This window comes from Trachurus japonicus, chromosome 9 (genome assembly GCF_045865225.1).
Source record: "Trachurus japonicus isolate A0001 chromosome 9, Traja_1.0".
Classification (NCBI taxonomy): domain Eukaryota; kingdom Metazoa; phylum Chordata; class Actinopteri; order Carangiformes; family Carangidae; genus Trachurus; species Trachurus japonicus.
The window spans coordinates 9136038-9159369 of NC_140915.1; the positions used below are offsets into that span (position 1 = coordinate 9136038).

General features: G+C 41.9%; 1 protein-coding gene across 1 annotated transcript in view; it reads left to right on the top strand.

The window, feature by feature from the left end:
• The window catches only part of cds1 (CDP-diacylglycerol synthase (phosphatidate cytidylyltransferase) 1), a 37888-nt gene that overhangs the window by 13222 nt on the left and 1334 nt on the right, over positions 1 to 23332 (top strand). The window contains exons 2-12 of the mRNA XM_085785875.1: positions 3252 to 3409; positions 10513 to 10609; positions 10726 to 10823; positions 12680 to 12819; positions 15706 to 15764; positions 17032 to 17114; positions 17925 to 18012; positions 18348 to 18416; positions 19931 to 20083; positions 20926 to 21045; positions 21842 to 21945. Of these exons, the coding sequence (XP_085642001.1) occupies positions 3252 to 3409; positions 10513 to 10609; positions 10726 to 10823; positions 12680 to 12819; positions 15706 to 15764; positions 17032 to 17114; positions 17925 to 18012; positions 18348 to 18416; positions 19931 to 20083; positions 20926 to 21045; positions 21842 to 21945 (1169 nt within the window). The remainder of the gene's footprint in view (positions 1 to 3251; positions 3410 to 10512; positions 10610 to 10725; positions 10824 to 12679; positions 12820 to 15705; positions 15765 to 17031; positions 17115 to 17924; positions 18013 to 18347; positions 18417 to 19930; positions 20084 to 20925; positions 21046 to 21841; positions 21946 to 23332) is intronic.

A 23332-nucleotide genomic window follows, 5' to 3' on the forward strand; every position in this document is an offset into this window, starting at 1 on the left:
CACGTCATCCTGGGTTTAATATATAGCTCAGCACCAACATGACTGTCTGATAGTATTGTGCAGTTGTGTGAATAGCGTCAATATTGTCACAACGTGGCCCAGGTCTCCTGAATGTTCACTTTTATTTTATCTTCTCAACACACAAAAAAACACACACAGTGAAACTCACTCTGGGCACGTCGAGTTGAATGAAAGGTTTCTGTAAATTATCACACACACACACACACTGAGGAAAATCCAGCCGAACTTATTATATTTAAAGATTTAAAGGTACATCTCTTTTTTTTTGGACTGCAACTGACAACTACATTATCAATTTATCTCTTGATTGTTTTCTTATTTAATTGAGTGAGAAATTGTATCAAACTTTGTTTTTTGTTTGTTTATTTGTTTTATTAAGTATTTTTTGGGGGCTTCTACGCCTTTAATGGACAGGACAGTTGGAGAGAGACAGGAAAATGGGGAGACAGAGAGAGGGGGAATGACATGTAGCAAAGGGCCGCTTGGTGGAATCGAACCAGGGCCGCTGCAGTGAGGACTTAAAGCCTCTGTGCTTTTACAATAAAGTAGAAGATAGTTTAAATTTTGGTGGTTTAAGCTCATTTTTGCAGCCAGATTCAAATGTGACAGCAGCAAATCTATCAATTATCAATTTTATATTAATTTTCTATTGATAAATAACTGATAAAGTAGTCATGGCTGCTTTTAATAAATGATACAAATCTCTGTGTTTATCTGCATAGACAGAGTTTAATTGTTGGTTTCTGAGATATGATATAATTAGACTGAAAACTCTTGAAGTATCTGAAAAATAAAAGTCCTGGTGTTTCAAAGTTTGAATAATTTAATTGTCATGACCACAACGAGACATACAAAACGAGAAAAATAAAGTGCTACAGTACAATAATAAATATTTCTATGGACTAGTTCTATAAATTATAGTAAACACTGGCAATAATAATAATAGTCTAGCTATAGTTTTAGCTATAAAGTCTGTGTGTTTGTCTTGGTTGTGTTTGTTGAGTTTTTCTCTTCCGGTGTCAGAGTGCGGGATCGAACTCTGCACTCGTCCTCTGTTTCATCCTTTCCTCATTAAAACCTGAGTAGAAATCTACACTCACACTCTTCTCTCCTCTTCTGTCCTGAACTCCAGCAGCTCCTCCTCCTCCTCCTCCTCCTCCCCCCTCGGCCTGAACCCGCTCCCTCTGCTAATTATAAGACCTGGCCAAGATCACAGACCTTATTTCAAAATGAAAAGCTCTCTGATTTAACCCTGACGCCCCCCATCCCCTCTCCTTCTCCCCCTCTCTCTCCATCTCACCGTATTTAGCCACATTTCAGTAAAAGTGACCATGAAAGGAAGAAAAACTACTTTTTTCTTTAGCCGGAGCGGCGGCGAGGCTGTCAAGTGCAACGGGGAAACTTAATCTCCCACAATGAGCGTTTGAGCTCAGGAGGAATTTTCTCTCCTGGATTTAAAAATAGAGTCGTTGAGGGAGAGAAAAGAAAAGCTTGGACCATCGGTGGCCCGGTGTCGACCGGAGAACAAAACGTTGCTGCTGCGCCGCTCGCTAGATATATAGGATGTCACTTAACTGACTTATTAATGGTGTCAGAGTGAGTGAGCTCGTGTCCACGCTGCTAAAGCTGCTAAAGCTGCTAAAGCTGCTAAATCTGAGAAACAAAGAACTCCTCAGTTTGGGGTTTTCCCTCCTCGCTGGTCCAGACGATGGTTTTCACTGATACGGCTGCAGGAGAGGAGCAAAACTAATGCAAACTGGTTATATTCTGCATCAATTAGCTGATTATTAAATTGTATATATGCATAAACAAAAACATCTTTTAAGTTGGTGTGAATTAGTTATTAGTTAGTTATAATTTAGTTTGGTCCTTCATTGTTTCCGTATTGTATATTTTGACTCGTTAGATTCATTGTTTTTGTTCACATCTGAGTTTCATAGAAAACTTTAAGTGGCTTGTGAGATAATGCATCAAAAAAGAAGAGAAAAAACAAAAAATGGATGTTAGAAATTGGTAAATATATATATTTCTCTTTGAATATTATTGTTCCTGAGCAGCTAATTTGTGTTTTCTCCACATTTTTGTCTCAACTTTTCATTATTTGCTGAGTTGTAACTTGCTGTACGTTTCTTCAGTGTTTTCATTCAGCTTTGTTTAAAAAATAGAAGTGTTTTTTTTTTATTAAAAGGCATTTGCACTGGAACTAAATGACTGAAATGACTTGGTACCTGACCAGGTCTGTGTAAAGTGACCAAGTGGTTGTGTATCAGATTTCACTGTTGTTTCTTGGAAGAGCAGAGAAGTGTGTGTTGTGTGTGTGTGTGTGTGTGTGTGTGTGTGTGTGTGTTGAGTGTCTTTAAATCCAGATTAAAGATTGATTAACAGGGATAAAGACGTTGTGTTAACCTGCCGACACCGTGCAGCTCGGCCTGCAGCCGTGGAAACGTTCAGACTTTCTCCTTTTTAGAGGATTGTTACCTTCATACAAGTGGTTATTCAGATATAATATAAGAAGTGGTTTCTTTCACTTTCGCATTAACTTTTATCATCATCATTTAACCAGTTTTATTGTGGGTTAAGAGCTGAATCTTTATTATGTGTAGAAGCAGAGACAGATAAGATTTTATTGTTATTGTAGTTGTACGACAAAACGTTGTGGTCGCTCTCTGAAGAGAAGAGCAGAGATTCAGAGGAAATAAGATCAAACTAAAGAAAATAAAGTGCCAACAGGTGAAGTACAGTAGAGTAGAGTACAGTAGGTTGTAGTCCAGACAGAGGAGCCAGCCGGTCGGTTTGTGTGTCGTCCAGCAGGTTTGATGTGGGCCAAAGGTCCCGGGTGGTTTCAGATTCCCGGAGCCGTGGCCGCTCTAAAAGAGGAAATCAGTTGCACACAAACACAAACACGCCCACGTGCGTCTCCACGTTGCCTCGCAGAGTAGACCTACTTGACTCCCAGCCAGCTCTTCCTCTGTCTAATGCCTCGGCCTCCGTTTACACTCGGCTCTATTTGACCAGCTCAACATTTACTCGTGGTTTGCATCGTCTGCAGCTGCAGCTCAGCGTCCGTCCGTCCTCACGTCTTTGTCTCCGCAGGACGACGATGACGCCTTCATATTTTCCCTCTCTGTTATCACCTTGTGCACACTGACTGGCCTGTTGTGTTTCAGGTGAACACTCGCTATCTTAAGTCACTATTTGAATATCTGTGTGTGTTTTTGTGTGTGTGTCAGGAGGCGGACGGTGACGACAGACTGGGCCTGCAGGTCGACACCGAGGCAGAAGGAGACGGAGACTCCAAAGCAGACACTCCAGATGTTCCTCTCTCCACAGCCGACACAGACAACACTCCACAATGCCTGAACAAAGCTCTGGAGGGCCTGCCACCCAGGTACGCCCCACACACACACACATCCTTGTAAATCTATCTTTGTGAGGACATGTCATTGACATAATGTATTCCCTAGCCCCTTACCCTAACCTTAACCATCCAAAACAAATGCCTAAACTTAACCGTTACTCTAAACCTAATTTAAACCTAATTATAACCTAACGTCTTAACCCTCAAAAAGCCCTTTGAAAAAGTGAGGACTGGCCAAAATGTCCTCACTTCCCAAAAATGTCCTCAGTCTGTTGGTTAAAAACTCGTTCCGGTCCTCACAACGTAGCATGTACAAGAACACACACACAAACACACACACACACACACACTCATGCAGCAGAGGTCGACAGCTGGTTGTTTGTTCCTGGAGTGCGTCCTGGTGGAGTTTGTTGTCGTTTATACATTTCACAGGGATTACTGACTCGACTGCAACAGAACAAATGGGAAGGATCAAGGATCTCATTTATGTATAAACACATTTAAAAATAGCAAACAGCTGTGCAACATCTGGAAAACAAACACACACACAAACATCAGACGATTCAAAAGAGTGAAACCAGAATGATGACTGAATAAAAGGATTGACCCCATGAAATGAAAAATGTGTTTTCCAGCTTTAATCCTGCATCCACGCGTTAAATGTTCATTTATCTCTTTATCTCTTTAAAACCACTTTCACATCACAGAATGATTATTATTTAAGTATTTTTACATCAAAATCGATGTATTTTCTCTTCCTGTAAAACAAATTCAGACGTTAACGACTCATCCTGCACTCGTCCTAATGTTGCATCCAGTTAAAAATCAGTTTCTCAGGTCTAGTGCTAGCTATAGTTTGAGAGTTTGGGCCGACGCTGTGTCATGCAGCCTGTTTGCTACGGTCTCATACAGGGGGTCTCCATCCTTTTTTCCTCTGAGAGCTACTTTTTACAAAATGAAAATGGCAGAGAGCTTCTCGTGTTTCGTACCATTGATTCTTTACGTTCGTAAAACAAAACTGTGTTTAAATTCCCACTCTTGATGAAAATAATCTGTTTTTAGCCTTTATCATACTGATAACTGAAATTATTACTTTCAGGTATTGCCCCTCCTCTATTAAATATGAAAGGAGGCTGAAAATCACAGAACATGTCTGTTCTGATGATACAAGTCATCGGTCCTGAAATGTTTGTTTCTCTTCTATAAAACAAACTGGGGGCAGAGAGAAACAGTTGGGGAGGAACAGCTGGACTGGTAATTGACGGGATTTGACGCAACACTGACAAACACTGAGAAGCAGGTCCATGGAGCTGATTGGTCGAGTCTTATCACATGACACGCAGTGCGCTTACTGCCTCCCAAAAAGTTGAGATTTTAACTGCCACGGACGTGCATGTAAAATCAAATGCAGCGCACTGTCTGCAAAAATCATTCCTTGTTTGACTAAAAGTGATTACCTCACTTTTTTTTTTTTTTTTAAGTATATTTTTTAGGCTTTTTTGCCTTTTATTTGATAGCACATAGTAGAGATAGACAGGAAGGGGGAGGCAGAGAGAGGGGGAACGACATGCAGGAAAGGTCTGCCCGACGCGGGATTCAAACCGGGGACGCCTGCGTTGAGGACTGCAGCCTCTACATGGGGCGGCCGCTTTAACCACTGCGCCACGCACCGCCCCTTACCTTACATTTTTTGTATAAAAATCCAACCTAAGCAACATTTAAAAAGCTGCACTTCCTGGCAGCTGAGAATAGGACTGTCAGGTTTTTGTCCCTCCTCTGTTTAAAAAGGAGGCTGTTGTGCCGGTGATCAGCTGTTGCTATGTGACAGATTTAGGCTTTTTCAACCACTAAATAATTTTTTTTTCAGAGGCAACTTATAATTAGCGGGATGATGATCAATAAACCCCGACAAGATGGACAGAATATACTCTATAGAGAGTTTATACTAAATAAACTCTGTGGCAAAGGAATTGCAGTTCAAAATTTTCCATCGGCCACTGGCAGGTGTGTGTTGTTGTTTTACAGACCAAACTCGTTTTTTTTCCAGCCATTGGCACTTTGCGGGTGTTAATTTTACAGCCTGTTCGACACTTTTGGCTGCTGTACAAGGTATCAATCAGTATCTGTGACAAGCCCCTTCCTACTGGAAACATGTGATCACGCGGAGCTGAATGGGATTCATTCAGAGAGACGTTTCCTTAACACACATCTGAACTGTGTGTGTGTGTGGAGATGTGAATGTGTAAACGTGCACCTCCGTCCTCGGGGCTCAAACTCTTGAATCTAAAATGTTGTTGTGTGTGTGTTGAGGTGACAAACGGTGCTGACGTCATTGTTTACGCGTGGCGAGCAGCTTCAGCAGGAATATTTGCTGTGAGGAGCAGTTTCTCCCTCCATGTTGCATGAAGAGCCCCCTCACAGTGTGACTGATCATCCTCCGCCTGAGCATGTGGGCTAATTGGGCCAGAAATAGATGAAACCAAGACGGAGAGGAGGAGCAGATGGAAGTGACTTTGAAAGAGAGTTTATTGTTCCGAGGTCGGCGATAGGTAAACAGACTGAGGGATGAAAACTTTATTGATTGATCCCTTGGTGAAATCCCATCAGGACATTTTGGTTCCAGTAGCAGCACCTGAGTGTATTAAAAAGAGAAAAGGGGAAGAAGAATACGCCCAAACAAACATTAAAGGGACAACTTCTCCTGTTATCTATTCATGAAAATCGATTATTTGGTTCAAAAGTCTGTTTTTCATTAACCAGTAATCCCCCCATCAACAAACTGAAGTGTTCCTTTCAGCTCTGAATTATCCGTTCATATCATTCATATCTACATGGAGCGGGTAAGCTCGGTGCTGCTGCCATGTGGTGTCGCCATGTTTTTTACGTTCAGTGGCGTCTGTGAAAAGTCGCCGCGGTAACGCAGTGAGGAGGAATGGAGCGTTAACACTGATGCTGCATTCACCTGCAGTCGGGCAGACGGCCGTCGGTAACAAACCAGACGTCATTTTAGTCACAGAAGTTGAGAGAAAGACGATAAAACGTGGGACAGGTAAACAATACGACATCGCCATGACACCATATTGTCACGTGCTTGTTTATGCCGTTACGTGCAGCGGCTGTCGTCCGTCTGCCGTCTGCCCAATTTCACGTGAATGCAGCATGAAAAATACCATTGAGTTGCTTGCGATATATACAACCGCAATGCTAGATGGGAGTAATTCCTACACAATGTCCCTTTAACACAAAAGTGCAAAATGTCAAATATCAAGATCAATATGGTCTAGCAGAAGTGTGCAAATAACAGATAAATATCAATGTGATCAGACTGTGTCAGCAGGAACAGAACAGCCAACACTTATACGGACGGTTGGTGCATTAAGTCTCATTACAGGAGTTCAGTGGTGCAGGGCAGCAGGTCTGACTCTGAGCGGATCCAGTGGCTCTGATTCTGCTGCAGGAGGCAGAACGCCGGGGCCACTTGTTCTTCTAGAGACGGGTCGATGCAGATCAATACGGAGTTGTTCTGAGTGATCAGCTTTTATCCTGACAGGACTGGAGCTCAGGAGGAGGAACTGCGCAAGTCGATGAACTGGATGCTTCAGGTTTTGGAGGACTGAGGTGTTAAGACAGGATCATACTAAAACAAATTCAGGACATTTGACCCGATTATGAACGTTGGGAACGACGGACGGACGTGTAGTGTAACATAACTGATGAACAGCGATTTTGCATCTAGGACGCTCTACAATTTGCTTCGAGACGCCCCAACAGAAAGTCTAGCATGTTCGAATTGCCTAGTCTGACATCTCCTACAGCGTCGACCAATAGGATGACAGAGCTCTGACATGTTGTTTGCACACAGTGAAGCTTACTTTACGTTAGCTCGGTTCATGTACGCATTGCAAATGAATGGTTTTGAGGTGAACACATTCGTTAACGTACCTCACGTACTATGTGAAGGACAGACAGTCAGACTCCTCTTAACCAGCTGCAGATTGATTTGGGGACAATACACTATGAATACAATGTGGTTGGACAACTTAGAACCATGTGAAATGGTTGAAAAACAGCATAATATGGGACCTTTAATCTGACATGGAGACCATTGTTAAAGACAAAAATTTGTGTAGGCCTTAGACCGACCTCATTAAGGTGCATAATGTTGTTCACTGTGATATATGGTCTCACTGTGACCACAGGAATCAGGGTCTAAATTTAGTTCTGCCTCAACAACTTAATTGATCTACTCCACCAAATAAAGGTCCCTGGTTGAGGTTTAGTACTTTGCAAACCTTCAGGACTTAAGAGGTTGTGGTCTGCAGAGTTGAACACTTCTGATTGGTTGAGAACTTTCACTCCCCCCCCATGTTAAAAAGCTGCAAGTCAGCGTTGTTTTATGTATTTATTTTGTCACTCACTGCGATTCAAGATGGAGAGCGTTGCAGGCTTTGCTCAGCGTTTATGCAGAAGACGACAGAAGTCAGAACATAATGGACTTTAGGCGGCGGTGGAAACAGAAAATAATGAGCCACAGGAAAGTTTTAGTTCCTCAAGAAAAGTTGGAGGAAATGCATTTTGTGTCTGTTCCTGAAATTTAACCTCTAACAGTTTCAACTACAGTGCTGCCATGAATATTTACACCTTTAACCCTTTACCTACTGAGGCTAAAAATGGGCATTTGGACATTTTGTTATTACGGCTATAAAACGGCCAGGATGGTCTGACTGCTTTGCCCCCTTTTCCCAGGAGTACTTAAACTTGAATTTGTAATATCTGGTAAATGATTATTGCACATGGTATGGAAGTACTGTAATAGCAGTTTAAATCAATAAAATCTGATATGAACTTAATCTTTTGGGGTTTAGTGAGGAAAACTACTGTAACTGCACATGAAGTTTTGATTTGACACATGAAATGGGAACCAACCTGTACTAGGGGTGGGCGACATGGGCCAGTTTCCTGATAACAACAATAATCTGACGATATCCTTTAAAATATGACAAAAAATGCCGGAAAACTACTTGACACAGCATTTCAGAGCAACATCTCTTGTTTATTTTCCATAAACCTATAAGCATTCAAGAGACTACAGACTAAACATCCAGGTTCTTTGCTCTGACGTAAATCGTGCAGGCTCTGAAATACATAATGATACAACAACATTAAAATACAGGAATACAGAAGAGTCACATAATAAGAAAACAGAATATGTAAAAAAATAAATAAATAAATAAATAAAGGTGTCGACACACCCACAAGTCGGTGAACTGTTAACTGTTACACCTGTCTCAGAACTTGACAATCAGGTGAATGTGTTGACAGCCTGTTTTTCAAGATGTTTCTTTACTCATGCGAGTGAAACTTTTCACTGTTGTCAAAGATTAGATGATTGTTTTGCTGTAACAATGAAGAATGAAGCTCGTCAGGTGTCCGAGCTTCAAAGTGAAGTTTTTCCAACAAGAGGCCGTGACTGAAACCTGTCCAAACCCTCGGCGCAGGTTGGTCGTGTCCCAGTGTGAGTCTGCAGCACACGAAGGAGGCCGTGTGTGTGTATGTGTATATGTGTGTATATGTGTATATGTGTTTGTGTGTGTGTGTGTGTGATGTACAGGAGGGTGTGACCAATGAGTGACGGCCAGGTCGCAGGGCTTAAAGGCTCACGAGGAGGGAAAGGCTAATCCCCGCAGGCTGCAACGGCATTGGAGCTGGTGTGCTGCAGAGAGAGGGAGGAGGGAGGGAGGGAAGGAGGGAAGAAAGGAAAGACATAAGAAGAAGAAGAGAAACAGATGGAGGGATGGGGACGGTGCATTAGAGGTGTAGGGGGGAGGAGGAGGAGGAGGGGATGGCAGCAGATGAATGCAACAAGCCGGAGAGAAAAATGAGCCAGGAAGATAAGGATGAATGAAGTGAGTTGAAGGTGAAGTGAAGAGGGAGGGAGGGTGGAAGTTTTAATGGCAGAAAGTGAGTGACTGATTGGACAGAGAGAGAGACAAAGAGAAAGAAAAGAGAGAGAGAGAGAGAGCGAACACACAGTGCAGCAGCTTTTTTCATGATGCAGCTGTTTTCCTGCAGCCTCTCAGCTCCTGTGCAGCTTTCAGCTCGCTCCTCTCTTTTGTCTCGTGCAGCAGCAGCAGCAGCAGGTTTGTCCCACAGCAACATGACTGCAGGATGGTGGCGTTGTGTTTTTTTTTTCTTTTTTTGAATAAACACCCCGGGGTGGGGGGGCCGGACACACAAGGCCTCATCGTTACATATTTGTTGTAACACAGCTTTGTTGACACCAGGCCGCAGCATCCCAATACAACACAGAGACAAGATGCAGGTTTCAGCTGAGCCTCATTCAACACAGTGAGGTCGACTCTTTGTTTAACTAACTCAGGAATAGATTAAAGTAGAAACCCTGTGGCTAAACACAAGAAATGTCAATATTAAGTTTACATCAAAGTTTCCAGGAACAAAAACACAATAAAATCAAAATCTAGAACAACAATGAAAAAACAAAACGAAATAAAAAACCATTAAGAATAAATAAAACCTGAACAATTATTAAAATATAAAAAAATAAAATATGAACTGATCATGTAAAACAGGAACATCTGGAAGTCAAGTGTGATGTCATTACATATTTAAGGTTGTTCCACATTGCTCGCATGTTTCTGAAGAAGTGTGAGCTTCTCTGTTGTCTTTGTGTAGGCTCCTCCCCCTAAAGGGGGCGGGGCCTACAGTCAAACACAACATTGAGCCTTATTAAAATGTACAGGTGAGTTATATAAACAAGGAGTTGAGCTGTAGAGACCAAACCTGTTTTTTTTTTCTAACAGCAAATATCTGGACATTTCCTGAATGTGTTGTTCAAGGTTTCCAGAGGATGAATCCTGTTCTGCCTCCACAGCTCCTCCTAATAAACCTCTAAAAAGACCTCAAGGCTTCTTCTTCTCTTTTCTCACTCCAACCCGTCAGCTGATGTGTGAAGTCAAAGACTCTGCTCATCCTGACCCACTGATACAATTTCACGGCTCTAATGTTGAATTTGCAGCCCCTGCTCTATAACTGGAAATCCGTTTTCTTTGAAAGTTGATGAATGAACTATATGGATGAATGAATGAAACGTTTATGTGATTTTGTCTCTGCAGATGGAAGAACTACTGGATACGAGGAGTTCTGTCTCTGGCCATGATTTCAGGCTTCTTCCTCATCATCTACATGGGACCTGTCACTCTTATATTGGTGGTGAGTGGTGGCGATGAAACCGCAGCTACTGTAATGTACCTGCAGCTCACCTGTTTATTGGTATTGTGTTGTTTCTGTTTCTCATCGTCTTCCTGTTGTCGTCCGATGTACTGTAGGTCATGACTGTCCAAATCAAGTGTTTCCAAGAGATCATCACCATCGGCTACAGAGTTTACCATTCCTACGAGCTGCCCTGGTTCAGGACTCTGAGCTGGTGAGGAGGAAGAATTTATTTATTTATTCTAACAAATGTTAAAGTCCCCCTAAACCAAAAATGCCCTTTTTGAAATTATTAACATGTAAATTTAGTGTGGGCTCTGCTACAAGACATTTCAGGAGCAAAACTGCTAATCCACGCGATAACTAAGCATTTTAGATTTGAAAATGCAGTTTCAAAACCAGGGTCTGAAAAAACTGGATTAAATTTTTCAAATTGGAGTCAGTTTTCATGCGTCATGAAACTAGCAACCAATCCCGTTGAATTTGTTTTGCATCTCATCTTCATAGAATCTGGATTTTTCAATGAGGGAGAAATAGTAGACCTGATAGATTTGGGAGCTTTTTTAAACAACTTTTTTGTGGGAAAGCAAATATTCATCAAAAAATAGTCATAGCAGAGCATTTTTACGAATTTTAAAATGCCTCTTTAGGGGGACTTTAATAAAAAAAAAAAGAAGCGCCGCGGGATTTTAATTTTCAGCGTAACGACGTAGCTTCTCTAGTGTGAAGTCATGTGACCTCGGAGAGACAGTAAACACACAGACGGTTGAGGAGGAAGAAGAATCGGACCAGTGTCTGCTTCACCACCACTAAGCCCCTCTGGTCAGAGATGCTTTAAGAGCTGCTGTGGTTGTGGAGTTTCCCAGCGGTCCTTGAACGCATCCCTGGGATCCTCGGCCCAGCCATGAGCCAATGAAAGGACGTATTGACTAGTTTTGGTCGTGACTGTAGTAAAACTGATGAAACGGATGAAAACAATCAACAGAACAAGACGTTTTAACTGGACACACTTTTACACTGAGCTCAAATTCAAACATATAAAACTTGAATTCTTTGATCGATCTCAGTTAAAACATCCCAGAAACAGAAACTTTACCAGTACAGAAGAGAAGCTGAGTGCATCTCTATGATTTAATGGTGTGTAAGCAGATTGAATCAGTGTGTGTGTGTGTGTGTGTGTTTCTCGTCTAACGTCGTTATTTGTCCATCAGTGAAACGCCGACTCAGCTCGGCTTCGTCTGCAGGTAGTTTGTTTCTCAATAGGAAACGCCCGCCTGTTCCCACGGAGACGCAGTCGGCCTCTATTTCTGCTGCTGTGCTTCTGTTAACAAGTCACCTTTGCATACACACAAACACACACACATACACACCTACACACACACACGGACGCCCACAGGATGTGACAGCAGCACAGGAGCAAAGATCACTGCCATGCTGGCAGTAAATGGAGGCTAATTGAAACTTGCCCCATTCACAAGGCCACACGTCCTATCTGCCCCATGCACACACACACATGCACACACAGCAGGTTAATGTACAGCGTCTACGAAACACATTTAAACCCAGTGACACACAAGTATTTTCAGACAACCAGTAGATTGCAGAGTTTTTAATACTGATTTATAATAGAGGAGGCAAAATGAGCTTCAGCCTGCACCTTTGTCTAAATGTCTATTGTACGCTTTGTTTTAGAGCCGCAACAATTAACAATTAATTGAACAATAATGGATTATTAAATTAATTGAAATAGTTTTTTTTTTTTTAAGTTCTCTGATTTTAGCTTCTTAAATGTGAATATTTCTGGTTCCTTTTTTCCTTTATGACAATAAACTGAGTTTCTCTTTGGTTTGTCGTCTTGTGGTTTGAGAAACACTAATTGACATTTTTCAACATTTTTTAACATTGTATTGACCAAACAACTACTTGATTAATCGTTTACTTAATCGATAATGAAAATAATTGTTAGTTGCAGCCCTGTAGTTACTTCACAACAGAAACGGCTCCACACCCTCCACTCTACCTGTCAACATAAACTTATACCCCCCCCCCTCCTCTGTTTCTCTGCCTCAGGTACTTCCTGATTTGCGTCAACTACTTCTTCTATGGTGAAACGGTGGCCGACTACTTTGGCGCTCTGGTGCAGAGGGAGGAACCGCTGCAGTTCCTGGCTCGTTACCACCGCTTCATCTCCTTCGCTCTGTACCTCGCAGGTGACTCTCACACACACACACAAGACAATACTGAGTCCTGTATCTACACACACACACACACACAGACACATGCTCTTTGCCCCCTCTGCTGCTCCCACTCACGTTTTTCCTTGAAAGCGATGGATCAGATTTCATCAGAGTCGAGTTACAAACAACACGGAGCAACACAAACCAACTCTCCTCTGTCTCCATAGAGTGATTTACAGACACACACACACACACACACACACACACACATACACATTCCTGAAGCTTCAGTTTGTCGACAGGTCGGTCGGTCGAGTCGTAAAACACTTAACGGCTGCTTTTATCTGCACAGGCAGGAAACTAATGATTCACAAGGAAGGAGAGTTACTAGTGCAGCTTATTGTCTGAGTCTTGGGATCACCCCACTGCTTTATTATTAAACATGATAATAATAATAATAATAATAAACTTTATTTGTGTTGCACAAGACGCAGCTCAAAGTGTTTTGACTAATCTTTGTTGTCCTTCTGGGTCAAATTGGCCCAGTCTGTTCCCTTCCTCCATCCTTCCTTCCTTCCTTCCTTCCTTCCTTCCTTCCTTCCTTCCTTCCTTCCTTCCTTCCTTCCTTCCTTCCTTCCTTCTTTCCACAGTCCTTTTTTCCTTCCTTCTTTCCTTCCTTCCCTTCGTCCTTACTTCTTCTTCCTTCCTCTTTTGATCCAACTGACCTGATCTGTTCCCTATCCCTCCATCTTTCTTTCCTTCCCTTTTCCCTTCCTTCTTTCCCTTCTTCCTTCCTTGAACAAATCTATTCCCTCCCTCCTCTTTCCTTCCTTTTTCCCTTCCTTCTTTCCACAATTCTTTTTCCCTCTCTGCCTTCCTTCCTTCCTTCCTTCCCTTAGTCCTTCCTTCCTCCCTTCTTTCCTTCCTTCCTTCCCTTCGTCCTTACTTCTTCCTTCCTTTTTGACCCAATTGACACAGTCTGTTCCCTCCCTCCTTCTAAAGTTGCTTCCTTTTTCCCTTCCTTCTTTCCTCCCATCTTTCCCTTTGTCCTTCCTTCCTTCCTTGACCCAGGAGGACAACAGGAGGGTTAAAGGTAGAATCTGGAGTTTTGTTTGTTGCAGTTTGTAAACAAAACATTGAAACTGGGCCCCTCCTCTCGGGCTAAGCTGTGTAGCCTCCTGCTCCCAGACAGCAGCGGTTGTCATGACAACAAAGGAAAGGAAATACAGTCCGAGTGAAGCGCTGGAGCCGTGGGCCAGATAGCCGACCGTCACCAACACCGGGAGCCTCCTGTGTTGTGTTGTTATGCCGTTGTGGTGAGCTGGGAAGACGGTGTTAGCGGCGGATGCTAACCGCTACCGCTAGCCGAAGTTAGCATCGAGCTAGCTCACCACAACGGCCCTAATACTTGTTACCAGTCGAGGCTTTAGTTGTCGGTGACGGTCGGGGATCGTTCCACGGCTCCAGCGCTTCACTCAGACTGTATTTCTTTTTCTTTGCGGTCCTGACTGCTGCTGCTGAGAGAGAGACGTGCTAGCACTCGTTAGCATCAGAGACAGATAGCTAGCGGCTAGCAGCTCTGAGCCCTCCTACTCACGTGCTGCACGTAGCTTCACCTGAGCTCCGTCATTGGCTGGAGAGAAAACATCGACTCTCTCGCTCTCCACCCAGAAACGTCCACGTGCACAACAAAACACAGCAAAAGACCAAAATACTCAAAATAGGTACACTTAAAAAAAACCAAACTGAACTATCCCTTTAAACCAACAGCTGGGCTTCTGAAATGTATTCATAAGGGATAACGAGGGATTTCAGTAATGAGTGTGTCTGTGTGTGATCACACCTCTGTGATGACGGGATCTCAGCAGCAGCAGCAGTTAGCTCTGGTTTCTCTGTAACGTGGAGGTTTCCCTCTGAGATGAATGGAGCGACTGTCTGTCCTCCGCTCGCTGACACAGTCGTCTTTCACCCGACCCACGTCAGCTGTGGTTTGAACTGAAGAGAGAGAAAAAATTCAATGACCCCCCCTCCTCCCTCAGGGCTCCCACTCCCCCTCCTCCCCCTCCTCCTCCCCCCAGGTTCACGTGGACAAACCTGACACAGGAGTCGGCGCTAAATCACAAGCCTCAGTTCAAATCAGTGTAAAATCTGCACAGTCACACAAAGATTCATTCAGTCACCAGCATGTCACACACACACGCACACACACACACACACACTCCCCCCTCCCCTCCCTATATAGATACGTATATATATATATATGATGTATATGTTGTATATGATATGTTCCTGTTATAGGGATGTCACGATTACTTGTTTTCACAATTAATCGCGGTATTAAATGCTAAAATTAATTAATCGTAAAGATTTCCAAATTTCGTCACTTTCCAAAAAAAGATTATGTTGGATACACAGAGGCAGATGTGCACCAAAGTGAAGTTAAATGTAAGAAATACTGGTCCATTTACCTAACGTAACATACGATTGGTAGGAATTTAAATGTTAGCGAGTCATTTGTGCTAAAAAACAACCAATGATAAACTTAAACATTTGGTATAGATGACAATTAATGACTTGAATATTTAAAACACTTTCCCTGTAGGATTAATAATCAGTTAATGGTTATATATTAATAGTAGAGACTTAAAATATTTAGTGTAAATAATTAGTAATGTATGTATTAGTAATGTATATTATATTTTGACTGTATTTGATTTTACACAGTCATATGATGTAAATTAATTAATGCATAATAATCATGATAATCGTAATACTGTGATTATTTCTCTGACAATAATCGTACAAAGAAAAGCTATAATCGTGACATCCCTTTCCTGTTATCATGATGCATATGTTCAACAATCTCTACTCTGTGATGTCGGAGTTGAAGCTGACAGCATGTTATCTACTCTTTCACAGGTTTCTGCATGTTTGTGCTGAGTTTAGTGAAGAAACATTACCGCCTGCAGTTTTATATGGTGTGTATCAGCCAAGTAACCCCCCCCTCTTTATCCCCCCCTCCTCCTCTTCATCCTCCTCTTCCTCCTCATCCTCCTCCTCCTCCTCCTCCTCCTCCTCCACTACACCACTAACCCTCCTCCTGTCCTGCTTCGTCTCTCTGAGGAGATTTCGGAAACTCATCTTCTGCAGAAGTCAGTGCGTCGACAGGAAATAAACTTCTTTTTCTTATAATTAAAAAAAAAAATACAAGAATTAATGAGGTTCCTGAATTAGAGAGAAATCTTTTTTAGTTCAGACTGATGGATAAATACGTAAATGATCCTGAGAGGACTGTCCCTCATGTCCATCAATCAATTTTATTTATTTATAGAGCAGATTTTAAAATAACAATCATTGAGAAAAATATTTTAAGCACAAAAAAATGTAAGTGCATTCATCTTTAAACATTAAAGGTCCAGTGTGTAATAATTTTATTTATTTAAAGGTTTATTGGCAAAATCTGAACATACTACCCATGAAAATATTTGTATATAAGTGTCTAATCACTATAAAATAAACTCTGTTTGGTTTTCGTAGCCTTATAATTAGTTCTTTAATTCTTTTCCTCCCCATTTTACACACTGGACCTTTAAAGTTTTTTCTTATGCGCCAGTTTTATAGAAGTTTATACATACAGCGTCTCTGCCGAGGCGTTCAGGGACTCGACACCTTTCTGTTGCACCGTGTCACCGTCAGATGAGCTGCTCACATTACGACGCTCAGTTTGACCCAGTTTGACTTCTGCAGCTCCACCTCATGCATCTCCTCCTCCTCCTCCTCCTGCTTTTTCCTCTGCACCTGAATGCACCACACATTTCATCAGCCCACATTATTCTGCATTCAAGTTTTTATTATTATTATTTGTCGATTGTTTCCTTGTTTTGCAGACACAGAGTCCTGAACTCTGATTTCACAAAGCTGCTGCTGCTGTTTTTTTGTTGTTTTTTTGCTGCTTTGAATGTGACTCTCTCTCTCTCACACACACACACACACACACACACACACCTGTTGTGTATTAATTTGTGTGGTCTTTGCCATCACCTCCCTCTGCAGTGTGTATGCGTTTCATGTCCTCCTCCTCCGCCTCCTCCTCCTCCCCCTCTTCTCTTCTCATCTCGTCTCTCTGTTCGTCCGATCTTCTTTATTTCTGACACTCGACCGTCGAGCGGGCGCGGCCACATTCCAGTGCACTGACGCTGTTTTCTCTTTTTGTGTGTGTGTTGTGTTGTGTGTTTGTCATTCCAGTTCGCCTGGACCCATGTGACCCTGTTGATCGTGGTGACGCAGTCCCACCTTGTCATCCAGAACCTGTTTGAAGGAATGATCTGGTGAGAACGACAGACAGACCAGAGGAACCAGCTCCGACACTTCACTTCATTCCACACACACAAAGAAAATCATGAAATAAAACACCTGATGCATGATGTTGATGCACTTTAAAGGGACATTGTGTAACTTCTCCTGTTATGTATTCAGGAAAATCGATTATTTGGTTCAAAAGTATGTTTTTCATTAATCAGTAATCCCCCCCATCAACAAACTGAAGTGTTCCTTTCAGCTCTGAATTAGCCGTTCATATCATTCATATCTACATGGAGCGGGTAAGCTCGGTAGGAAACCACGGAAACTCAGCGGAGACGCCGGAGCTGTCGGCTCAGGTCGAGGTGGCGTCTGTGAAAAGTCACCGCGGTAACGCAGTGAGGAGGAATGGAGCGTTACACTGATGCTGCATTCACCTGCAGTCGGGCAGACGGCCGTTGCTAACAAACCAGAGGTCATTTTAGTCACAGAAGTCGAGAGAAAGACGGTAAAACGTGGGTCAGGTAAACAATACGACATCGCCATGACAACATATTGTCACGTGTATTGTTTTCCCTCGTGCTGACGGACAACTTGTTTACATAGAGGCTTGTTTACGCCGTTACGTGCAGCGGCTGTCGTCCGTCTGCCGTCTGCCCAATTTCACGTGAATGCAGCATGAAAAATACGATTGAGTTGCTTGTTGCGATATACAACCGCAACGCTAGATGGGAGTAATTCCTACACAATGTACCTTTAAATATCATCAGTTTTAGTTTTTAGTTAGGTTTGTGGTTCCTGTCGTTTCCTAAAACTCTGAGGAACTTCCTGTTTTCCAGGTTCATCGTCCCGATCTCCATCGTCATCTGCAACGACATCATGGCCTACCTGTTCGGCTTCTTCTTGGGCAGGACTCCACTGATCAAGGTCAATCAAACACACACTCACACTAGATTTGTGTGTATGTTGTTGTTTCTGTTTAGTTTTTTATTCGATGTGAAGATTATAATCAAGCTGCCACTTCTTCCAATGCTCGTATGGATCAGAAGCTGCTGCAGGAAGCAAAGTGTTGAAGAAACAAATGGATCATAAATCTGATCGTCTGTGTGATTTGTTTCTGCGTGTTTACTCTGGGATGTGAGCACAGCTGGAAGAGAAAACGTTCATATTGTTAAATCACATGTAGGTGATGTGGAGGTCAGTGAACGAACGCCTCATGAACGATGTCCTCTCTCTCCGTCTCTCTCTCTCTGTCTCTGCAGCTCTCACCCAAGAAAACCTGGGAGGGCTTCATCGGAGGTTTCTTCGCCACCGTGGTGTTCGGCTTCCTCGTGAGTTCATCACAGTGACGTCACACACTGACATTTAGGGTTGGAAAACTCAAAGCTGGAAACTTTTCATGGGAATTCATTAATGAGAATACATGGGAATAAACTGGAAATGTACAAAATTAAAGGTTGGGCGCCTTTAACAGGGAAGTTAAATATAATGTCAATGTCAATTTATTTATATAGCACATTTCATATGGCAAGCATAAACTCAATGTGCAAATATAGTTTGAGAAATTATTGTGTAGCATAATCTTTACTTACATCTAAATGTATTATTATATTTTACTTGGCATTCATGTTTTTGTTGTTCAATACAAGTTTTAAAGTTCTACTGTTTTTTTTAATTGTTTTATTTTGCGTGGATGTCATAATGTTTATATATGATACACTTAATTTAAATTTCTTCCAATTTCCAGTTAATTCCCATAAATTCCCTAGCCTGACTAACACCAGACCTCATCTCAATGTAGATTGAGATTCGGTCTAGGAACCGCCCGTTAATTTTTTCGTATTTGAGGCGTGGTATAGCCAATCGTATCAATCATACCCAATGACCTATGTAGAGTGACAGAAATCCGATGAGGAAAAAAACGCTAAACGTTGCTCTTTTTTGAAAATAAACTTGCGGTCTAAACTACTTAAAACACTTTCTAACGCTGCATCGAAAGGTAAAGCGTCTGCCGCCATGTTGGATCGACAGGCTATCAACAAAGTCGCTTCGGTGTGTCGTCATCGTCTTGCTGCTCCCTCCCCCGTTCTGTGATTGGCTGCCTCATTGAGCCAATCACCCGTCGATCATATCTATTACATCCGGTTTGCCTGTTCACCTGCTGGCTTTAATCATTGTTCTTTTTTTAGTTTTTTAGTATGTTTTTATTTGAACTTGTATTACAAGTATTTAAAACTATTTATTGCACTCTCTGCACTTTCTTTCTTTTTTTCTCTTTTCTTTCTTGAATATGTGTGCCATTGTTACTACTGTAGTGTATGTATTGTGTATGTATGTATGTATTACAAGTACAAAGCAGCTGTTTCAACGCCACTTGCCCAAGACAAATTTCCCTTCCGGGACAAATAAAGTTAATTTGATTTGATTTTGAAAAATTGGGTCCATGGTTTCCAGGCTGACTTGCAGAGCAAATAAATTTGCGCGCAAGGCATCATGGGTAAACCCAGGCTAATAATTCCCATGTAAAGTTTCCAGTTTGGATTATTGCCAAAATTCCCGAGCTCAGTTTTTTTTTCTTTTTACAGGCAGGAAACTGTGTTTCATGTTTAACGAGTTTGTGTTTATCTGTAAAGAGGCGGCGCAGATTAGAAACAAGCTATTTCAAATATGTAGGAGTTGTTCAACTGGTTTCCCATCATGCATTGCTGTTCAGGGTTCAGGGTTTACTTATTTATTTATTTGTTTATTTCGGGCGTGTCAGTTACTGTCACTGATGTGTTTAATTCTTCCTCTCTGACCTGTGTGTGTCTCTGTGTGTGTGTGTGTGTGTGTGTTTGCTCCCCAGCTCGCCTACCTGCTGTCTCAGTTCCAGTACTTTGTTTGTCCCGTGGGCTTCAACAGCGAGACCAACGGCTTCACGGTGGAGTGCGAGCCGTCCGACATCTTTGTGATGCAGGAGTACACGCTGCCCGCGGTGGTGCAGAACACACTCAGATGGGTACGAGGCGACGGCTGCGTCTCCATGGTTACACCCTAACCCTAACCCTAAACCTTCAATCATGAGGAAAACTTTCACGGTTGAACTTGAAACAAAGAGCAAATAACAGTTAAACTTTATTTGTAGAGCACTGTGCATACAAAAAAAAAAACAGCCTGAAGTGTTTTACATGATGAGATAATAAACAAGAGAGGACATTTACACACATACACATATACACACACACACATTCACACTTTTTAAGTTAAATTAAAACATTGAGGAATTAAAAACACTCAACAATTTGCACTTGCACACACTATGGAGTGGATAAAACTAAGATCAAGTAAGTAAATGTCATATAATATAATAGAAATTAATAAATACAATAAAAAAGATAATGAAAAGGAATGAAATGGTAATATTGCATAACATAAAAGATCTATTAAAACAATAGAATATATTAAAAAGTTAAGAGCCAAACTAAAAAAGCTCAGTCTTTTAACATTTAGATGAAAGAAAAACAAACACATGGACTTGGTGTGTGAGCTGAGCCGTCGGGTCGTACGGTGGCCCTGAGGGCTCAACAGCTGCTTAACTTCAGCTTTAGAAAAAACACATGCAAATAACACGGAAACACAAACATCTTCATCACCATGACAACACACGTGCTGCAGATGCTCACCACACAGTGATGAGAACAACAACAACACCACGACCAGACCAGAGGAAACAAAACGAAGCATGTGGATGTTTGATGTTCTTCTTCATCAGCTGTTATTGATCTGATTAATAGACATGATCTTCTCTCTCTTTCTTTTCTCTCTCTCTCCCTCCCTGTCTCTCTCTCTTCTCTCTTTCAGAAAACGGTGAACCTCTACCCCTTCCAGATCCACAGCGTCTTCCTCTCGTCCTTCGGTTCTCTCATCGGGCCGTTCGGCGGCTTCTTCGCCAGCGGCTTCAAGCGAGCCTTCAAAATAAAAGTAAAGTTTCCTCCCACATGTTTGACTTATTCCTTTTGTCTTTGTGAAAACCATCTCCTTCCACTTGTTTTTAACCACTAGTTATTATTTGGCTTCTTAAAGATGCTACATTTTTACCTTAATTTAACAGCTTCAGACCAGACTTGCATAGTTCAACTTTAAAGGGATAGTTCAACATTTTGGCAAATTGGCCCATTGTCATAATCCCTATAGCAGTAGGTTTGTTACCTTTAATTGTCGGTGCAAGCTATTTTTAGAACGGTGGAGCAGAGCCGTGAGCTGCTCAGAGCTACGCTATGGAGGCTCATGGGATTTCTTGGTTTCCCTCATCAACCTCATCAAATACACAATCCAACAACTCCAAAACACTCCGGTGGACAAGTTGTGAGCTGCACATTCACCACGCTATGAGATAATAACAGAACGTTACCAGACAGAGTTGTTTTAGAGGGAAATGCAGAGACTGCTTGATGAAAAACTGTCCCTGAAGGCAACGCGCATTAGTGGTTTTTCATGGCCAATTTGCCAAAATGTTGAACTATCCCTTTAACTATAGCTGTGAGGTCACAGAGACAGAAGCTCCTCTGAGCTCTGGAGCCGAGATTTGACCTGAGGTGACGGGAAGCTCAGCGTCGCTCGGCTCGCTGCCCTGACGCAGCAGCTGCAGCATCACTGTTGCCATGGAGCTGCCTCGGAAAACTTGCACCCATGATGCACCTGTTCGTCCCGCCATGCTCAGCAGATAACACAATCCCTGCTCTCTCTCTCTTTCTCTCTCTCTGTCTCTCTGCTGCAGGACTTTGCCAACACCATCCCCGGCCACGGCGGCATCATGGATCGCTTCGACTGCCAGTACCTGATGGCCACGTTCACACACGTCTACATCGCCAGCTTCGTCAGGTGAGAGATGGATCATAAAACAGACAAACTAAACTATCTGTAGGAAAAAGGATGTTGTTATTGTCAGAGCTGCTCACTTCCTCCGTCACCGGACTAAACAGGAATCTGGGGGAAGTAGATGTACAGTAGATTTAATCACTGATCAATCGTTTCAAGCAGAAATATTCAGAACTTCGGACCAAACAAAAGACAATATATGGAAACAGTGAGGTTTTATAGATGTATTGATTCATTAATTAAAGATGAATTGATAATGGAAATAATTGGTAGTCATCCATTCATTTGTCCTAAAGGAATGGGAGCTTAAGATAAAACATCATAAAGATGCTGATTTACAATCAAAAAAAGGAAAAAGACAGAAATTTAAAAGATAAAAATATTTCTAGATGATTTACAATTGAAAATTCACCTTTAAAAATAGAAAAAATAGTGATTAGAGTGAGTTTAATGAGTCTGCTGCTTTGATGAGTTTTGATATAATGTGAATTTTGAAAAGTTTTCACTTGTAAAACAGACGAAAATATTAAGATAAAAGAAAGTCCTCATTAATCCTCACACAAACATGATGTACAGGATGAACATGAGTTAAAGAGAAATGACTTCAGGGCGACAGACTTCACATTCTCGCTAATTAAGCTTATTATATTAATTACCCTCCGTCTCCCCTTCAATGACAAAACCTCATGAGAGCTGAACTTTAAAGTTTAGAGTTTGATTTAACTTTTCCTCAGTCGTGCAGCTGCTGCAGCTCACACAAGTAAAAAACTGAATTATTTCAAGATTTCGAAAGAAAAAACTTTATTGTTGTTCTTTTTTTTCTGCTCTTTTCTTTAATTTCCAGTTCCTCCAAGAGATAAATAACAAATCTATTGATCTGTGTGTTCACCTGTGGTCGGCCATCTTTTTTTTCTTTTGCTCCAAGTCTTTTTTATTGATATTTATACATAGAGAGATGGTATACAAAGTACATAAATTCAGAAGCATAGATGATCAGAAATAATACAATAATACAAATATAAACATCAATATATCAATAAAAAGAGCTGCTCTTTAAAGGTATAATGTGTAGGAATTCCCCCCATCTAGCGGTGCGGTTGCATATCTGAACGTATTCTTGATGTTGCATTCACGTGAAATCGGGCAGACGTCAGACAGACAACAGACGCTGCATGTAACAGGATAAACAAGCCTCTATGTAAACAAGTGGTCTGCCAGCACGAGGCAAAACAATACAGGCGTGACAATATGTTGTCATGGTGATGTGGTATTGTTTACCTGACCCACGTTTTACCGTCTTTTCTCGTGGAGTAAAATGACATCTGGTTGGTTTGCCGACGGCCGTCTGCCTGACTGCACCTGAATGCAACACCAGTGCCTCCGTCCTTCC